This window comes from Streptopelia decaocto, assembly GCF_964273445.1.
Source record: "Streptopelia decaocto genome assembly, chromosome: 14".
NCBI classification, from domain to species: Eukaryota; Metazoa; Chordata; class Aves; order Columbiformes; family Columbidae; genus Streptopelia; species Streptopelia decaocto.
In genome coordinates this window covers 14319811-14339703 of record NC_138669.1, presented here as the reverse complement: position 1 = coordinate 14339703, position 19893 = coordinate 14319811, and the positions used below count along the sequence as shown (strand labels likewise).

Here is a 19893-nt window from a genome sequence, read left to right as displayed (position 1 = left end):
CAAATGATCAAAGACCAGAAGACAACCCTGATGACCTGATCTGTAAGGGTTATTTCCTACTCAGTGCGTGAAGAGGAGGGTTGTGTGGGAACAAGTTCACTGCAGGGGGCATTTACACTTGTCAAAGATACCAAAAGGAACAGGAATGCAATCCCATCTGGCTGACAAAAGATAAAATGAGATCCAGTGGCTGGAGCTGAAAATTGAACACATTTTCGACTTTGAAATAAGATGTGAGTTCACAGCAGAACATGGAAACAACTCCCGGTGCGGTCACCATTGTTTGGAGTCTTCTGAGAGGGAGGAGCTGACTCCCCGGGCGGTCGTTTCTGAGTGCGGGTCCTGCACATCTCCTCTCCTGCCTCTGTGTGAAGGGGAAGAAGCATCTTGGCAGTTCTGTCCCACCTGTTGGGTCTTGCGGCACCAGGGAAGAAGAGAGAGCGTTGCCATGTCCTCAACACCTGCATAAAGTTTGCAGCTCCACGACAGGACAAGGGCTCCAGCCCAGGTGGCACCAGGACTCCTGTCCCCAGCCCCAGACTGGCCTGACAAACGCTGGGCAAACGCCGATTCCTCAGCAGCTCGGCCTCTCCTGAGAGGGAGGGCAGGACACAGGATGGGGCAGAGCGGAGCTCTGAGCTGTGTTGCCTGCATGCTGTGCTCACCCCTCGCAGTCACACGGATACAGGATTGAGCAGGAACAGCCCCGGGATGCACCAGCAAGGGCTGGAGGCTGCTGACGCTCCCTGCACATCAAGGAGGCGCAGAGTACGAATCGCCTGGCCAGCTCTCCATGAACACGAGTGGCACCGCAGGTCCTTGGCGAGCCAGGGCTGCTCCGCACCAGAGGGTTCTGCTCCCCTCCAGCTCCTGAGGTCAGGCAAGATGGTTCTGTTGTTCCCCTGGCCAAGACCACATGGAGGTTTCACAGGCGGGAGGAGCCATTCTGAAAAGCTCTGGTTGCTTTTCTCTCCCAAATATCCCGTTTTAGTGCTGCTCTTGCACCAAAGCATTCCCTGACCCTCCACTGACGCCACGGCTTGTTCGTTACTTGGCATTATCTAAATGAAGCCCATTCACATCAGCCAATTTTTTTCTACCTCTTGCACTGCTCCCTGCAGGGCTCTTGAGTCCAGTCCCGGCACTCCAGGCAGGGCTGTGTGACAACGGCAGGAGGTGACCCTGCCAGAGTGTAGGAGGTGATCAGAGTAACTTCAGGAAACCACTTGAAGGCCACGCTGACCTCACACTGTGAACCAGTCAGACATTTCCAGACAGAAGAAATGGTGATGCTGAGTTTTAAGCACCAAGTAACAGGCAGTGCTCTCGGGCTCAGCAACAGCACGACTCCAGACCAGCTTTCCCGGTGCTCCACCACCGCAAAACAGGAGCCCCAGGTTTCAGCCTGGTTCCGATGCCAAAAGCAGACTGGAGCGTCCCAGCCTCCTCGCTACTCACCTTGTGCCACAGACCCACGTGCACAACAGCAGCACCCAGCCGGGGCTCTGGCCACCCCAAGGGAGCGTCGTGGCCTCCTCTGCCAGCCCTCCCAGCCCAGCTCACCTGTCCTGGAGCCACAGGGTGCAGGCGCTGTGCTGTTTGGTCAGCACAGAGTCCCCTGACACAGCATGGGCACTGACCACGTGTCCCAGGCCACAGCTGATGCAAGGAGCTGGCAATGGCTCTGTCTTCATATTGTTAAAGACAAAAGTGGTTGCATGATGCTGTTTGCATGGTGGGCTCTACGCTGTGCTGCTCCAGCCCCATGGGACACTGCAGGGAGCAGCCGTGGCACTGCGGGCAGGGGATCTGCAGTGCCCGCGGCCGGGAGAGCCAGCGGGACAGCAGGGCTGGGGACGGTGCTGGTGGCCCCTGCCTGAAGCTGAGCATACCCTGGAAACCTCCACTCAACAGCACATGGATGCAAATGGACACGTGGTGTGATACATGGACCTCACACACACTGGGAAACAAGCACACGAGTCCTCTGAACAGCCAGACCTGAGGTCAAGGGTCTTGCTAGAAGGAGTGAGAGGAGGCAGCACCACCCAGGTAGGTCTCTGCATCACAGAGGTCTCGGGACGACCCAGCGCTGCCCCCGCACCCATCAGGGCATGCACTGCAGACCAGTATGTCTGGGACAAGGACCATGATGAGGAGACACAAGCTGGTGACCTGGGGTGAGGTGGCTACACAGGCAGCTTCTCAGTGCAACTGCGGGTGCTGGATGTGGTGCCACAGCCGCTGTCACTGGGGCACAGCAGGGTCCCCGCACAATGAACCGTGCCCTGTCCTGCGATGCTCTGAGAAACAGCCGGGCACGTCTGCGCTCCGATTGGAGTAAGCACCCTCACACCGATCACACTGAACGTGCTCATTCCATCACCAGCATCCCACCAGTGCCCTGCGCAGGGACACCCTGTCCCCAGACACCCTGGCAGTATTCACAGGCCTGAGAAAAATTAGCAGTGCCCATGTGAGAGCCAGATGGCATCCCTGTGCCCACCACAAGGCTCTTTCTGCACCAGCCACGGCACTGGGAGCCAGGAAACAGCCTCCCCACCCAGCCAGCCCTGCCGGCTCTGAGGGGCAGTGTGGGGGTCAGTCTCACGGCAGCCGCTTTCTCTGTGCAGACAGTCACGGTGCTCGAGCACACCCAGTCGCTGCCTGTTGCAGTCAGCTCTGCTCTCACTGCCTGTTGCAGTCAGCTCTGCTCTGCCTCCTGAGCCGCGGTACCACAGGCTGGCACAGCGGCAGCAGGTACAGGTGCAATGGCAGAGAGAACACGCAATACCTGAGTGATTTTGCAGAGCCTGGTTCTGGCCGTCCTTGGTCGGCGTGATGAGATCCCAGATAAAACTCTTGATCTTCTCATCCCCCTTGTAGTGTTTGACGCAATAGACCAGCAAGGCCCGACAGATCATCTCCATGTCCTTCTCATTCAGGTGCCACTTGAACCGCCCATGGGTCAGGATATCTTTCCAGCGTCCCCAGCTGGAACAGCAGGAACACAGACAGAATTAACACTCCTGTGCAAGTAGAGACCTCGCCGGTGTCTCCCTCCAGGAGCTCCCTGCCAGCTCCCCGGACAGGGATGTTCTGCCCCCACACCATGGGGGAGATGTTTGCTGAGGACTGAATAGGGTAGAAGCAGCAGCAGCCTCTGGAAGTGCCAACTGGCAGCTCAAGCTTAGAATGCTCCTTCCATCCCAAATGGTCACTCAGAGCCCAGGTCCCACCAAGGAGGTCACTGCTGCAAGGAGGGACAGAAGGTGGCTGGGGCAGCCAGTGGCCTGTGTGTGCTGGGGCAGCTGGAGGTTGTGGCCATGTTCTCTGGGAGGGGGCGAGACTCACCCAAATATGAGCAGGTTCTTCTCCACGCGGAAGCACTCAGCCCGCAGGTACCGCCGTGTCTTCTCGTTGAAGCGCCGTGAGCGTGTGGGTCGCTCGTCCGAGTCACTGTCCAGCTCGGAGAACTCCATCAGCTCGTCCTCTTCGAAGGAGTTGTAGTGTTTGGTTTGCTTCCGCACCCGGGGCCTGTCGATGACCAGGCTCTCCTACAAGGGACAGAGAGGGGGATGTGATCAGTTACGGGTAGGAACACCAGAACCACCGGCCTTCCCTCAGGGCACAGCACGTCCTCTCCACCCTCCACGCCCCGCCTGGCTCACCAGCCCCATGCCTGCCCATCAGCTTCCCACTGGGATACCTGCTCCAAATTACCTGCGTGCAGATCTGCCCACACACACAAGACAATTCCTGGCCAGCACAAAACCCAGCCTGAACCATGGCAGGCTGAAAATCAGGCCCTCTGGGTTCAAACTGCTGAGAACCAGCAGCTGATTCAGCTCTGAATCATCCTCCCGGCCCTCCCAGTGCTGCCTGCGCTCAGCGCAGCGCTGGAGGCAGCGGAATTTCTGTGTCATGGGGACAGGGCTGGGCTGGAACGGGAAAGGCAGCTTACAAGAAGGTGCAGGAGGGAGCCATAAGAAATTAAACAGCATGTACCTGCCTCCTCTCCTTCCCCACACCCTGTCAAATGAATCCATGTCATCTAAGTCTGCCTGGATTTCAAGCACGTGGGACAGACACACACATGCCCTCCTGCCATTCTCCATGCTGGAGCGGTGAGCTCTGCAGCACTGCAGGGCCTCTCACCTGGTGCCAACACCATCTCTACCGCGGTGCTGCCTTAGCTGGAACTCCAGCAGGCCCCGGGGCCACACTGCAGCTCAATGGAGGAGCTGGGAGGAAAGGCCCAGGCTGCGGCTGAGCCCAGGAGCTCAGCGGGGCCCGTACTGGGAGTGCTGTGCTGGCTGGAAGGCAGCACCTCTGGGCAGAAGAAAAATCTCTTTCTGGTGAACACGGCAATGCTGTGAGGTGCTGTGCTGCTCTCCTGCCTTGTTTACGCTCCCAGACGAAGGCAGGTTGCAGGGATGTATGTTGAATGCTGTGGCACTGGGTTTGTCAGAGCACTGTTGTGTGTGGGTGCTCTGGTTTGGGTCTCAGCTCTGTCCTAGGTTAGAGGGGGCTGGGGAAGGAGCTGGGAGCACAGCCTGCGCGCCCTGAAATGCCAGGCAGACACAGCCCAGCATGGGGCTAAAGCAATTGGGGCTAAAGCCAGCACTCAGGCGTCAGTCTTCCCATGCAGTAATTCCTGGTGCCCAACACACAGCCCTTCACGAGCCCAGCAGAAGCACACGGCTCCTGCCTGGAGACCACACCGCGCGGGGTCAGAGCACAGGTCACAAGCTGGATACTACCTTTTCATTCTTGGCGTCTGTATCGAGCTCTGCTATCTTGGCCCACTTTTGCCAGAAGTTGGGGTCATCTAAGGAAATGTCAGTTCTGTTTCCTGATGCTACGAAGCTGGCCTGGGAGTGAAAGAAGAGGAGTGAACGGGGTGCAATCCACTGCCCAGAGGCACCTTTCCCCATACAGAGATCCCTCCCCACATCTGTCTGCAGGGCACAGTCTCGCTGCCATGGGGTTACACCCCATGCTGACATGCACCAGAGGGCTCTTCATAGGCCTAAGGGAGCTGAACCCCTCTCTTCTGCCGTCCTGCCTGACCCGTTGGACACAGAGCCTGGGCTGTGACACTGCAAGAGGAGGAGGGACAGATGGCCCCTGGTGCCCCCAGCAGACACCAGCGTCAAGCACAACACAGAGCTGGCCCCTCAGGCTCTCTCCTGTGGGGACATCACGGCCCTTTGGTGCACAGCAGCACCCAGAGCACCCAGCCTTGGGAATCGTGCAGGCCGGCAGCCGGTCCCACCAGCCCAGGGTCTCTGGCAGAGCCAGGTCCCACGGCAGCAGAAGAGGGTGGAGGCAGAGATGGGCTGCGCTGTGGGAGGGCTGTGCTGAAGGTACCACAGCTCCTCCCCGCAACACCAGCCCAGGTCTCCACCTGCATTTCTGCTCAGCAAAGCACCGCACCAAGGCAGTGGTGGAAGCTCAGGGAAGCTCAGGGAAGGCGACAGAGCCTGGATCAAATAAGCTCAGCCCATGCTCAGGCCTGGATCTCACCCAGGCTTTGAACTCATCCATCTCCCCAAGGAGAGGCCTGACCCTGCCCACACCAGCCCTGGGCAGAGGGTCTCGTTTCAGGCACGGCCAGCGGCCACAGCAAGGAGTCCTGAGCCCCTGAGCAGAGCCAGGCCCCCATCCTGCAGTGCCCCGACTAGGACACAGGAGCAGCTCTGCATGTGTCCACACGGCCACCGGTGACAGAGCGCACCCTGGCACTGCCCGGCACGTGGACAACAGCCCCTGCTCTGCCTCCGCACCAGCCTGAGCCGCCTTCGAAGGCAGAGTGGAAGCTGCCGAGCTGAACCATCCCAGGCAGCCCCACATCACCCGCCCAGGCTGGGGTCCCCTCCTTGCTGCTCTGTTGACACCAGCGATACAGGAGATCCGGCTGCTGCTGTGCCCCAGCAACATCTCGCTCCTGGCGCAGGACAGGTGGGAGAGCTTGGCCTCCATGCAGACGTGTCTCCACACACAGAAGAGCTCAGCCCACCACTGCTGCCCTGTGCGCTCCCAGCCTGTCCCCCTTCCCTCCTGAGGAAGCACAGCGCACCTTGGCAAAGGTGGAGCCCTTCCCCTCAGACTGGATCGTGATGGTCTGTGTCCTGCGCTGGAGGATCTGATCAATGTCTTCCTCGCAGAATTTCGATCCTTCATCCTCCTCATCCATGAGAGCCCCGTAGGCCCCCTTCCGCAGCAGGTCCTCCACCTCCATCTTTGAGAGCTGCTGAACCTGCCCATAACACAGGGACATCACCAACCTGGCCAGCCGCCCTGGGCATGGCACAGCAGGAGAATGCTCTTCCCTCTGCCCCAGGAGTGAGGCCAGAGATGCCCAAGCCAACCCCGACCTCCCACTGCTACAGCAAAGAGGTCACTTCAAAACGGTGCCTGAGGCACTGTCAGGAATTTCGGTTCACGTCACCCAGCCCTGTGTCAGTGCAGGGACAGCCTGCCAGGGCACACAGCAGCAATGGGAGTGTGCGGGACCAGGCTCTCCATCCCCAGGAGCCTGCCCAGGTCTCTGCTCCGAGCTGGCACTGACTTGCAGGGGAAGGAGCAGAGCTCTCCTGCCAGGCTGCCCACCCAGCCCCACTCTGACAGCCAACCTACCCCGTTGGTGCTGCCCTTGCGGTTGATGTCCTGCAGCACAGCCTTATCCAGGCCCAGCTTCAGGCTGGCCTTGTCGAACATCTCCCGCTCGTAGGAGTTCCTGGTGATGAGGCGATAGACCTTCACCGCCTTGCTCTGCCCGATCCGGTGGCAGCGAGCTTGAGCCTGGGAGTGCAGAGGGCACGGCGTCAAGCACGGGAAGCCCAGCAGGACTGCAACACGTGGCTTGTGGCACCTGCACCAGCACCCACCACACACCCGAGCACCGTCACCTGGTGCCCGTGCCTGAGCTGGTTAATGCCGGGTTTGTGCGGTGGTGGAGCAGGAATCGGACACCCCTGCACCCCGAGCAAGGACACGAGGCTCAGGCTGGAGCCCTGGCTCTCTGCAGGTGAGGGCACCCAACACTTTACCTGCTCCAGCACCAGGTATGGACAAGGTGTTGCCTGTTCCATGGCCCGCCCTTGCTTTCAGAGCCAGACCGTGAACCCTCCTGTGACGTGCCCCCTCTGCCCGCTCCTGCTGGGGCTTCCAGCACAGCTCCCCATGCCAGCACAGCTGGGTGCTGCTGCCTGTCCCTCCCCTGCTGGCATGGGGGACAGGGGCCATGCTGCAGCCATGCTGGGCTCCTGGCAGCCCAGCCCGTTACCTGGAGGTCATTCTGTGGGTTCCAGTCCGAATCAAAGATGATGCAGGTGTCAGCAGCAGTCAGGTTGATGCCCAGCCCGCCTGCCCGCGTGCACAGGAGAAAGACGAAGCGATCCGAGTCGGGCTTGCAGAAGCGGTCGATGGCAGCCTGGCGCAGGTTCCCGCGCACCCGCCCGTCGATGCGCTCATAGGTGTACCTGCTCCGCGAGGGGAAGAGGCGAGAGCAGCGTCACAGCGGGGCCCGAACTGGCTGCGGCTCACAAACCCCTTCGTGCCCCCTCCCTGCATTGTGTGTGGGGCAGCTGGGACTTACTGGTAGGACCTGCGCACAGGTGGAGGCTCAGGCCACAACAGCCTCTGTGCAATGTGGTTATTCTCAAAACTCATTCCTCTTATGATGGCAAAATCATCACGACCTCATGCATGGTGCGTAGATATGGGGCTCGTGAGAACCAGGCCCAAGGGAAGGGCCTATTTCCATTTGGTCACTCCCAGGACTAGCCCTGGGCAGTGCAGAAAGGACAGGTCAGAGCTGCCCAGCTTTGGGGTCCCTGCACCCACCAGCAGTGGCCTGCAACTCGGCTGCTTTGGTACGTGGGCACAGAATGGCCAAACCCCCACCCTGGGCTGTTTCCACTCTGTGTCTACAGCACGGGACACAGGAGATGTGGAGGAGCTGTGGTGAATGCTGAAGCCTGTACTAACCTCCTCTGGATGAGATAGTCTTCCAGGATGTCGAGGCAGCGCACCATTTGGGAGAAGATGAGCACCTTGTGCCCACCAGCGATCAGCTTGGGAAGCAGTTTATCAATGAGCACCAGCTTCCCTGCCGCCTGGATCATGGCCTGCAGCTGGAAGTCCGGTGCCTCTGGGCTGTGTGTTTTACGGAAATCTTCCAGGATCTTCTCCTCTGCCCCTGCCAGGTGAGAAGGGACATGAGCTCTTGGTGAGGCTGTCAGTGCAGCTGCCACAGCCTCCTGCCCGGGGCAACAGAACCCACAAAGTCAATCAGATCTAGGGAGGTTAGGTAGAGACCTCCAGCAGCCCCTCTACTCCCGGGATGCTGCTTCTTTGGGGCTTGCACCAGCTCTTGTCAAAACACACCAGGTTGGGAGATGGCCTTGCACCAGAACACCCCAAACACAGCGAGCCTCACAAGACCCTGAGGTGCCCAGCAGCCAGCAGCACTTGTGGGGAGCTGGGCTGCCCATGAGGGCAACAAGGCAGGTCACTGCATCCCGTGCTGGCCCTGGATGCACAACCACACCAGCAGCAGGTGGCACGACGCCCTGAGCTGGTTGCCAAGCCAGGTAAGCGCTGCAGGCAGTGACCAGTGCACGTTGCACTGACACCATCCCCACACGCCTCCTGCGCAGAGCCCTCACCATTGATCAGGTATGGGTGATTGCAGCACTTCCGCAGCTCCATCATGGTGTTGATGAGGTTGGGCATATTATGCTGGTTAGCACCCTTGGAGAGGAAGGAGAAGTTCTTCTCCAGGATGGCCCGGTAGTATTTCTTCTGGATATTGGTCAGCTCCACCTCAATGATGGTCTCCTGCTTGGGTGCCAGATTCTTCTCTACGTCATCCTTCAGCCGTCGCAGCATCATGGGCTTCAGGATGGACTGCAGCTTCTTCACCTGCCAGAGCAAGCACAGAGATTCAGTGCTCTCCCTGCGTGGCAAGCACACAGTGACAACAGCAGAGGGACCTGCAATGCTAGAGCCTCCCCAGGCTGGAAACCCACAACAAATGACCCTGAAGCAGCTGCTCTGCTGACAGCCAGGACACCTTCAGGGTCTGGCTTCCTTGGGTGACCAGCCCTAGGCCACCAGCTTCACACTCTTCTGCTGCCAGCAGCCTTGGGCACGAGTCAGCTCAAGAGGAGAGCTGAGAGCTTTGGCAGCAGCTGAGGTGATGGTTGCTCCATATGCCCATCCCTGCTCCCTCAGAATGACCATCTTTGTGCAATCTCCACTTTCGCCAGACATTCAAACAGCAGCGAGACAGCCCAGGGGACAGGACTGCTCTCCATGGCCCAGGCTCAAGGGCAACTTTGGAGGAGGGCTGCCCAGAGGAACCTGCCAAGGGCAACCGACACCTGGACTTACCAATCTCCTCCCTCCCCCTGCACTCCTGTTGGTCTCAGGACAGTCCGGGTGGGACTGCTGGGGTGGCTGTGCTGCCCAGCCATGCAAGGGGCAGCAGGGAGCAAGGGGGGAGCAGACCCCACCCTGCTGTAGGCTGGTCTCATCTCTCCAGAGCAGCGTTGGGGGCTCCATCACAACTTTGCTTCTCCCGCCATGAGGAGTCCTATTCGCTTCCATGAGGCACATTTCAGAGTGCGTGCCTGGCTTGGCGACCATCTGTCCCAGTGGCCTGTGCTACAGTCACCAGTGTCACTCTCCCAGGTACCTGCTCCTCTGTCTTCAGGTCTCCAAACTCCTCCAGGAAGGCCGTCTCCGAGGGGAACTGCTGTGGCTCCAGGAAATTCAGGAGGCTGAAGAGCTCCTCCACTGAGTTCTGCAGGGGGGTCCCTGTCAGCAGCACCTTGTGCTCCTGTGTATACACAGAAAACAGGTTGGGGGCTCAGACCCACTGGCTGGGTCCGAGCGGTCCCAGGAGCACAATGCTCCTTGTCCTCAGCCTCAGGAGCACTCTGGGTGGCCTGGGGACACACACGCTCCCTGAAAGTCTCCCCTGGCCATGGTGCCAGCCCTGACCCAGCCACTGCCACGCACAATCTTGTGGCTCTCAGGACGTCCCCTGGACGTGGCGCAGCCCAGCTCTGTGCAGCAACAGCCAAACCCGAGAACCCCACCTGCCCCCAGGCCTCAGCCCTGCCCTGGCACAGCCCCTCAGGCTGCGCTGGCGCCGGATGGGGACACTGGCACAGCCCGAGCCCCCTGTGCCCGGGGCTGGGACGTCCCTCCCCAGAGCTCGGGCAGAACAAGGGGAAACACGGCCCACAGCCACGTGACAACAAGTGGCATCGGGGACCTGCTGCTAGTGCCAGCGTGAGCGGCATGATCCACAATCAGCAGGGGCACGTACGACTGTGTCCAATGTGCACTGCGAACGAGCAGGAGCTTTTAGCAGAGGTTCACCATGTAGGTGAGACAGGGGTCCATACAGGGGTCCAGACAACCCCCCAAGACCTGAGGGTGTGAGGAGCAATGGCCCCTCAAGGACAATGTGCTCCCTTCCCACACCGACACCATGGGCTCTGGCTTCAGGCACCCCCGGGTGCTGCCTCTCGGGGTGCAGCAGCCGCTCTGTGCCAGCAGTGCCACAGGCCTGGGTGCTCGCTCCTGCTAATCCTCCTGCCCAAGCGAATGCAGGGAATGTCCCCAGAAGTCACAGCCATGAAGGAAGGGCACTTGTAGGGTGGGAGGCTCCCACAGGGTTTGTACAAAGGGAGGTGATGGTTACAAAGTGGGACCAGCAGCAATCCTGCTTTGCCCTGGACTACTCACAACCCAGCAGGGACCTGCACAAGAGAAACAGCTGGGTCTTTGGGAACTGGAGACCTAAGACTAATAATTTTCAGAGGCCTCACCCAGCTACAGGTGAGTGTAGTGGAAACTGGGTAGATCCAATCGGTCTAATGGCCCTTGGTCCAGCAAACAGCAGTGCCGCCTTTCCCAGGGCTGGAAAGGAGCTGGACATCCAAATTCATTTTTCAGAGCAGCCCACTGATCCCTTTTTCACCACGCACAGTCCTGCACCCTCATCCCTGGCAGGGACTGGTCCCATGTTTGCAGAGCAGTAAGAAAGCAGCCTGCACCCTGCAGCCCTGCTCACCGCAGGGCAGGAGGCACAGCACGGCCAGAGGATGCCATGCACGGCCGGACAGCGACTGCCCCGTCTGCTGCAGCAGCCTAAGCTGCGCTGCACGGTCAGGAGTGCACATGGATGGGAAGGCATGGGGGGCTGTGGGTTATCATTCCCCTTCAGCATAAAGGAGTTTGTGACGGCTGCAGGGCACCAGTGGCCCAGCCATCCAAGGGTGCCCCATCACCAGCACCGCTTCAGCGACTGATGGGTCCTGGATGGTTTACGCTCTGACGGGAGCTCTCAGCCCTGACTGCTAAGCACGGCCAGCTCTGCCCCCCTGATCTCACGTGAACCTGGGCAGAACGTGCTCACCAGGGCCATGAGCTTCAGTCCCTCCAGGAGTTTGCAGTTCCTGTTCTTCAGGCGATGAGCCTCATCAATGACCACACAGCGCCACTGGATCTTTTTCAGCTCCGGGCAGTCGGCAAGAATCATCTCAAAGGTGGTGATAACCACCTGGAACTTGAAGATCCCAGGGAGAGGGTTACCCTAGGGGGACACAAACCAAACGCAGCGCTTGACTCTTGCAGGGTGGCAGACACTGTCAGACATCAGTGTTAGCATCTGGGTCCTAGCTGGGATCTCCCCATCTCCCTCAAGCAGAGGGCAGGTTCCTGCAGTCCTCCTTGCTGGCTGCAGGCTGCGTCTCTCCAAAGCAGACGCTGCTTCAGGGCAGACAAACAGGCCTGGATAAGAACCACAGCTGGGGCTCTGCTGCACTGTCCCCTTTCTGCATGAGTTGGGCCTGTTCTCCACTCCCACAGAGTGCACCCTGAGCCCACGCCAGCAAAGAGGTCTTAAAACATCACTTTTCCCTCTCCAGGTGAACCACGAGCTCCACGCGCAGCTCAGAGCCTCCCAAGTAAAGGAAGCCAGGGCTGGGGGCCGCACCCCGGGAGTGTCGTGTGTGTCAGTCACCTGTGCGTCCCTGTACACCATCTCGTACTGCTGGATCATCTGCCGGCTGATCTGGCTGCCGTGGTACACGATGGCGTTCATCTCCGTCCAGGTGCGGAACTCCCTCTCCCAGTTGGTGATGGTGGAGAGAGGTGCGATGATGAGGAAGGGGCCGTGGATGCCCATCAGGAATATTTCTGAGAGGAAGGTGATCGACTGTATTGTCTTCCCCAGCCCCATCTCGTCAGCCAGGATGCAGTTCTTCCTGCAGAGATGGACAGGGGCAGGTGAACGGGGCTCTCCGGGGCAGGAAACACGCTGTTGCCAGCTCCTCGATGGGATGTCAGGCACACCACCTCCACCCACACCTCTCTGACCCTGCAGCATGGAGGAACGTTGGTACAGTGGCCCAAACCAGGTCTGGGTAAGCCAGACCATCCAACTTCTTGCAAGACGATGGACTCAGTGTGAGCGATGCTGTCCTTTGGGCGCACACTAGCCAGTGGGAGATATGTCTGATGGCCTGCTGCAGCTGAGAACACGCAGATTCCTGCACTCCTGCCACAGGAATGGGTCACCAGCAGCCTGGCCAACACCATAGCTAAGCCCCGCTATCTCCAAGACTCATCGGCATTTACCAGGGAGCAACAGCCCTAAAGACTCAGTTGCAAAGCTAAAACTAACACAGTTTTTCTGGCAGCTGCCTGTCAGCTCCTGCACTGGAAGGTCTCAGCAGCTGCTCTGTCAGGCCCATTTGTCAGCTCTGCTCCCCCAGCACTGCTGCTCCTGTGACTGCACACAGCAGGACTCCTCGTGGGAGCACAGGGCTCCAGCCCCTCCTCACCTGTTATACCAGTTAAAGAGCAGCCAGTTCATTCCCTCCAGCTGATACTCCCGCAGCTGGTTGCTGTTCTTATACTCCCGGGACTTCTCCAGCTTCTGCCAGGAGTCAGATGCTGGGCGCTCCTAGGAGGAGAGAGCAGGAGCAAGGTCCGTGGCGGGGAAGAGGCTGATGCTCAGCGAGGGCAGGCCCTGCTTCTGGGGCTGCGCATCGGGACAACCCTTCACAACAGTCACTGACAGCTGATTCACAGCAAGGTCTGGGCCACCAGATCCCACCCTCAGGTCCTGCTAACTAACCCATCTGGAGGGGAGGATACGGGGCTTGCACTGCAGCAGTGGGGACAAGAAGGCCCCTGCCTGCCCAGGGCAGCGAGCTGCCAGCCGGGTACGTTACCTCTGGGTACGTTACCATGTGCTTGATTTCTGGAGGGATTTGGAGGGCTTCGAACTCTTTAATCTTCCCTGGGTCGACATCCTCCTCCAGCTCCCAGGTGCTCTCCTCGTAGGGCAGCGAGCACCACTTCACCAGGTAGTGAGTCACCTCCTGCAGCACCGAGAGAGGCTGGGGGTCAGCGCAGGGCTCCGGCCGCTCAGCCCCTGCGTCTGGGCGCAGTCCTCCATTTACCCCTGTGCCAAGGGGTCCCTGGGGATGTGCAGCGCTGGGAAGGCCTCAGGGTGCTCAGAGATGACACGCAATGCGGGTTGTGGGTCTGGGCCGCCTGCCCAGCCTCTTTCCCTCCCTCCACGGAGCAAATGACACAGCCACATACCTCCCCGGTGTCAGGGTCCTTCGTGTGAGCCACCTCCAGAATTCGATCTACCTCCACATAGTCTGGGTTGAACAAATCCTCATCAGGCTGCGACAGCAAAGAGTAAAAAGAGAGGTAAGTTCAAGGTGATTTCAGGGTTAACCAGATGGCAAGCATGAGCAAACAGCTGCAGGACACCTGTCCCCAGGACGCTGCTCACAGTGTGCAGCACACCAAGTGCCCTGGGCACAGGTACGTGACATCTGTCTCTGGGCAAGGAGGATGCAGGAGCCCTGCAGAACACAAAGCTCTTGCTTTAGAGCAGCTGCGGGCTCCACGCTGCCCTTGCTGGGAGGCAGAAATGTCCTCAGCAGCCCATCTGGCCCCAAGGTACAAAGCCCTGAGCTGCACGCTCCAGCTTACATGCAGCACCCAGAGCTGTAACTGCCACAGCAGAGCCACACACAGCACCCGCTGAACTCCTCTGCAAGGGACAACGCTGTGTTCTCTGTTTCTGCCTCTCCTCCCCACCTTCAGCTCAGCTGCCACCAGCAGCAACTGCTCCTGAGGCTCATCTTCCTGCCAGGAATCCCTGGGGAGCAGGGGGCTCTAGACTAGCAGTTGTCCTCGAGAGACACATTGTCTAGGGCTGGGGCAGGAGAAAAACCAGGATTCTATGTTCACAGCTCCTCAAGTCCCAGTTAGTCACAGGAAAAAGCATTTGCTCCTTGCTAAATTGTTAGTGGTACAGTGCATTCCAACACATGCTTTTTCTCTGCATCCTGGGAAAGACCCCAAACAGACTCAGGAGTCAGAAATGTGTCACACACCCCCAGCATTCCAACTACATTCATGGAGAAATTTTCATAGCCTACTGGCCTGATTTATACTTGTAAGGGCAGTTTGAGGAGTTCCAACAACTATCTCCGAAGCAGCAAGATAAATTATAGAACACCTTTCATATTAAACAAGATTAATCTGCTTACAGAGCAGAGCAGGCAGGAGCTGCCCTAAGCCCAAGTATTTATAGCTCACTCTCTCCCACAGCATCTCTGCTCCACCATGAAAGCACCTCCAGCACTGCACGCTGCCCTCCCTCGCACTGAGCAGCGCTTCCAGGGTTGGTGGTGCCTTGCAAGTGACATTTGTCACCCTGCCCACACCTCTGCCAGTGACACTGCGGGCTCCAGCACCCCCACCCGCTCACCCTCCTCTGCTGTGCCCTGGTTCACACCAGCCTGGAAGCTCAGGGTGCCAGGCTGCTGCGCGGGGCACTGTGGCGGTGCCAGCGAGGGGGCACGGGCAGGGCTCTGGGCAGCACCCCGACACTGCTGAGCTAACGGCACAGTGTGCCCTGCCTGCCCATCCCCAGCCTGGAATTTCGGCGCTGGAGGCGCCAGAGGCAGCACGCAGCTCTTGGCCCGCTCAGCCCCACACCGGGCCCTGGAGGGCTGGGGTTGGGCACAGCTGGTTGTCACGCTCAACTCTCACCTCTGTAAAAATATGTTTCATCTGAGCCTGCTTGTTCCGGAAGCGCTTTATCTTCTGGGAGATCCTGGGGTCCTTCTCCAGCTCCTCCAGCGTTGCCCACTTACAGTGGAGGTAGGAGCTGTGGAGGAAAACAAAATCAACAAAACACGACCAAAGAGCCTTTGGACCCAATCCCATCACCACGCAGACCAGCAGGGACCTCGCAGCAGCCTGGAGAACACCCAGCCTGCGCCTCGCCACGTGAAACCCCAAACTGGGGGAAGCTGTGGCCCAGGTACCGGCCAAAACTGAGCACTGGGGCTGCAGCAGCTTTTCTGCTTCCCACTGCCGGGGCTGCCTCAGGAGCACAGGGGCAGCAAGACGGGGAGCCAGGAGCGCACAGCCCTCGCTCCCGCATGCACAGGGCCCCCCGCCGCGGCACAGAGCACCACAACGCTGCACGTACAAGTTCCTGTACTTGACGTAGAACTCCTCCATCTCAAATGTCAGGCCTCCGGGATGAGCCTGCAACCAAGGGAAGGAGAGTTAGTGACAGTCAGAGCCTGTGCAGAACCACGGGGGCATCCTCTGTGGCCTGGGCAGACAGCGTCCCCTGTCCGGCCATGGGCTGAGCCCCACGGCCAGGGAGGGTGGCCGGACACTCAGCACGCTGCCAGCCCCGGAGGCTCAGTGGCCCCAGGGAACATGGTGTGAGACCACTCTTGCACAAGGGGGACTCAAACACCTCCTGGGCATCAGGCTCATCTCCAGGGGCTTTCTGGTGTCCACGGCAGGAGAGGCACCACTTTGATCCCCCACCCAGAATGGTGCCAGTCTGGGCACACCGCAGCAGCACCCTGCCATGAGCGAGCACAAGGAACAGCACAGCAGCACCAATGCTGCCATGTCTCATGTCCCTGCTGCACAAGGCAGCCAGATCCCGTCTCCTCCCTCTGCCCAGGGACTTCCAGCCCCACTGACACCTCTGCCACTCACCTCCTTCTGCACCATCCTGGAGGCAAGGATCTTCTCAATGATGTTGGCATCATCCTCAGGAGGCTCCTGGGGACAGGAGAGCACAGCGCTGTTTCACGGGCTCATGGTGTGGCTTGGCTCTGGCACCCTCCAGCACAGAACAGCACGGGCTCCTCTCCCAGCCCACAAGCCAGCAGAGCCGGCACTGAGGGAGCGGGACAGCTCGTGCAGCGCTCATTTCCCACACTTGGGCATCCACCCTGGTGCTACCGGGCTCCAACCCGACCCTGGCCACAAAGGCTGGTGTGAGCACGGCTGGGGCACAGCGCTGCCACTGCAGCCGCATCCAGTGCTCCGTGCTGGGAGCTCCCACGCTGACCCGCAGCCCAGCCGGCTCACACAGGCCCGTGGCTCAGTGCTGGCTGCCAGAGGAGCCCTGCGCCACCCCAGAGAGCTGCTGAGGAACATGGCCGGGATCCAGCGGGGAAGCCTGCAAGTCCAAGCCATGGGGGAGCAGCCCTGAGGCCTCAGCACACCCACTTTGCCCTGCCAGGTCAGCCCTGACCTGGGAGCAGCCTTGTGAAGAGGGAACTAGAGAGGGACACGGGAACACTATGAAAACAATTAGTGACCATTATTAGTATCTGGCAGCTTTGTTAGAAACCAAAGGGAGGGAATGAGCTGCAGGATCCAGAACACCGACCAGCAGGAAGGAGCTGCCAGCATCCACTGGGAGCCAGCGCTGAACAAGCAGGCAAAGGCAGCAGGGCAGCAAGACCTGACCTGCAGTGACACTGGCTGGTCCCTGCCACGCTGTCCAGAGCCCTGCCACGCTGCCCAGAGCTCTGCCACACTGTCCAGAGCTCTGCCACGCTGCCCAGAGCTCTGCCACACTGTCCAGCACATCAGCTTGGCTGGCAGGTGTCAGGCTGGGCATCTCTACACTATGAGGCACTGATGGAGAGCAGCAGTGTGGGCAGAAAATGATGACCTGGCACCTACAAAACCCTCGGCTGGCAGAGCCAAAATAATAGACCAACCTCACAGACAGGGGCTACAGAGACAGGAGCCAAAGGTGGGCACGGGCAACGGTGGGTCATGCCTTCAGGGACATGTCCAGCTACACGGCATGTTCCAGAGGCCTTAGTCTCCAAGCAGGAGGGGGACAACTGGACCTGGACGCCTTTTGCCCGTCCCTTTGTGCACTCACAGTCCCTGCACAGCCTCCCAGGCAGGCACGCTCTCACCCCATCCTTGTGCTGGGTCCTCCACTTTCTTGACCCTCAGCACTGACACCCTTGGGACGCTCTGTGTGGGGCAGGCGGCCCTGTCACCCCAGTCCCACATCCAGCCCTACCTCTGCCTGCCATGCCAGGGTAGAGGCGGAGAGCGCGGAGGTTCGCCCAGCTCCCAGCACAGCTATTGTCTCGCCATCATCATCCACCACCTTGAAATCCAGGTCCTCGTTGTATTTCCTCCTCTTCACTTGCCGTCCTGAGCGGCGTTTCTGTGTACGGGATGAAAAAGGCATTCATGGGCGGTGGGCAGAGCAGGTACCTCCTCCTTGCTTGAGCAGAGGAGAGAAAACCCCAGGGCTGCCTGATGTCCAGCCCAACCCCTGCCCCAGTGGGATGGAGGTGGTGGGAAGAACAGGCAGCCCTTGGGGGTAAACTGATGTCTCCAGCATGTCTGACCCACACAGCTCCACCAGCCCCCGAGCCCCGAGGCAGAGGAGCCCGCGGGGACACGTGCAGCTCCCCAGCCCTGCAGGGCTGACCTGCCTCTCTGCGCTGTGGCGGCAAAGAGCAGCTGCCCGGAGCCACCGAGGAGAGGGAAACTCCAGGCTGAGGGACAAGCAGCACCCAGGGCAGCAGCGTGCACCCAACCCAAGGCCGCCAGCTGCCATTAAGCAGTGTGGCTGGTAGATCTCTGGGTCCAGGGTCTACCAGCCCTGCTGGTGAATGTGCTCTCCGATTGCTGCACCCCAGGACCCAGATCTCCCCCACTCAGAGCCAGCCGAGGCCTCCGGACGTACCTGGCTGTCAGCTGACTCTGCAGACTCCTCTGGGCTCTGCACGGATGGGCTCAGGAGATCCTGATCCAAATCCAAACTGTCCACTGGTATCTCATTTTTCCTCTTCCCTTTCTTCTTCTTCTCCACTGGGGTGTCCTTGCTGCCAAGACAGACTAACAGTTAGATCTTGTCCTAGGGATCCCAGGGACAGCCAGCAGGCACCCACACAGGGCTCTGCTCCCACCGGATCACCCAGAGGCCGCTCAAGGCTCCTGGGGCACCCTCAGCATTGGGATCCCCAATCAGTGATGCTCATTCATCACCATCAAGTATTTCTGCATCCAGCTCCAGTACACTGGGATGAAAGTGTCCACCTGGCCATCTCTGGTGTGGGGCAGGAACGGGCTGGGGGTTCCCCTCAGCCAGGGGAACAGCCCTACAGGGCTACATGAGATGGAGTCCAGCTCATGGCCAGCTCCTTTGGCATGGGCAGCCCAGATGTGTGAGGGCAGGATGCTCTGGACAGCGTCTCAGGTGATGAGGAACCAGGCCAGCTTCTCCCCTCCAGGCAGGGTGGCCCCTCTGCGACCAGCAAGCCTCTAGAGCAAAGGCAGGTCCTGCACAGAGCACGGCAGCATCTGCCCCAGCTGGAGACCGAGACGGGGACCTGTGTCCGGCACGGGTGCGAAGGGGTTCTCCCCACCAGCAACCCCAGCAGGCCAGGGCAACAGGCACCCACAGACACATCCTGCTCCAACGAAATCAGGGATACAGCTCAGCGGCTCCAGGGGCAACCCGTGTCCTGGCACCCCCAAGACAAACCTTCTAGCCCAGTTTGAGAAGGACTGGCCATCCTGCCGGCAACCTCCCAAGTGTGCTGCCCAGCCCCACCAGACCTCGGTCAACGCTTACAGCAGCGTTGAGGCAGAAGCTGCTCCAGTTCGCAGTTTGTCTTCCCTGACCCACAGCACCGAGTCCCCTCCCGGGACGGCAGCTGAGCAGCCGCTGGCCTGTGCCTTCAGCCGGAGGGAGTTAAGGCCCATGATCGCTATGAACACGGGGAGGATGCAGGTCCCAGAGTCCCACCGGTGCAATGGCCAACACGTTGGTCACCACCACCTCCAAGGGCTGCCCGGGAGGCTCCGTCCCACCAGGAAACTGTCCTCCATGCTCCAGTTGTGGAGGGGATTTGGGCCCTGCTCCCTGTGCATCCCACCCCCTTCCTGTGAATACAAAACATGCCGACGCACCCAGCCCCGTGGCATGCCCTGGGGTCAGGGCCACCTGTCCCCGCGTGGCACCCAGCACCCACCACGACCTGCCCACGCAAGGGAAAGTGCCCAGGAAGCACCAGTGTAAAACAGCGTCTCTCAACGTGCCCGTCCACCCTCACTCTCTGCAGGGAACTCAGTTAAGGGAAAGATCTCAAAGAGCTGGTGCCTGTCCCCAGGCTGAGCAATGTCCCCTTCCTCACTCATGGCCGCACCATCTGTCCGCTCCACAGCCCAGACCGGCACAGCGGCAGAGGAACAGTTTCTTACAAAGCCGTGTCGAGGTTTTACCCACATCACATGAGAAAAATCACTGCTTGCCTGGGGCCAGCAAAAAACAAGCACTTAAAAATCTGCTATTCAGGCCAAAAACACCCCGGCCATGCACTCACACTTCAATTAGAGGCCCTGAAAATGCACTGCGAGCATTGCTGCCACCCGAGCAATAACTCCCGAGATATTGATTTGTAAGTCACAATTAACAACTGCTTCATTCATGAACCAGTAGTTGGCTATGATTAGAAATAATTTAGAAGAAATTATGCC

The 19893-nt window shown here is 59.6% G+C and overlaps 1 protein-coding gene across 16 annotated transcripts in view; it reads right to left on the bottom strand.

Annotated features, from left to right (window-relative positions):
• The window catches only part of CHD6 (chromodomain helicase DNA binding protein 6), an 88621-nt gene that overhangs the window by 21412 nt on the left and 47316 nt on the right, over positions 1-19893 (bottom strand). For 8 of the 16 annotated variants that reach the window (XM_082065356.1, XM_082065362.1, XM_082065348.1 and 5 more), the window contains 19 exons: positions 18098-18236; positions 17420-17569; positions 16084-16149; positions 15554-15612; positions 15109-15226; positions 13639-13725; positions 13263-13430; positions 12870-12991; positions 12047-12290; positions 11441-11617; positions 9707-9850; positions 8676-8931; positions 7996-8206; positions 7292-7487; positions 6643-6807; positions 6083-6262; positions 4764-4874; positions 3355-3557; positions 2795-2994 (listed from right to left, as the gene is read on the bottom strand). In XM_082065356.1, the coding sequence (XP_081921482.1) occupies positions 2795-2994; positions 3355-3557; positions 4764-4874; positions 6083-6262; positions 6643-6807; positions 7292-7487; positions 7996-8206; positions 8676-8931; positions 9707-9850; positions 11441-11617; positions 12047-12290; positions 12870-12991; positions 13263-13430; positions 13639-13725; positions 15109-15226; positions 15554-15612; positions 16084-16149; positions 17420-17569; positions 18098-18236 (2996 nt within the window). Of the gene's footprint in view, positions 1-2794; positions 2995-3354; positions 3558-4763; positions 4875-6082; positions 6263-6642; positions 6808-7291; positions 7488-7995; positions 8207-8675; positions 8932-9706; positions 9851-11440; positions 11618-12046; positions 12291-12869; positions 12992-13262; positions 13431-13638; positions 13726-15108; positions 15227-15553; positions 15613-16083; positions 16150-17419; positions 17570-18097; positions 18237-19893 lie in introns of those variants that run through there. The other 8 variants (XM_082065361.1, XM_082065355.1, XM_082065354.1 and 5 more) reach the window with 5 other exon arrangements.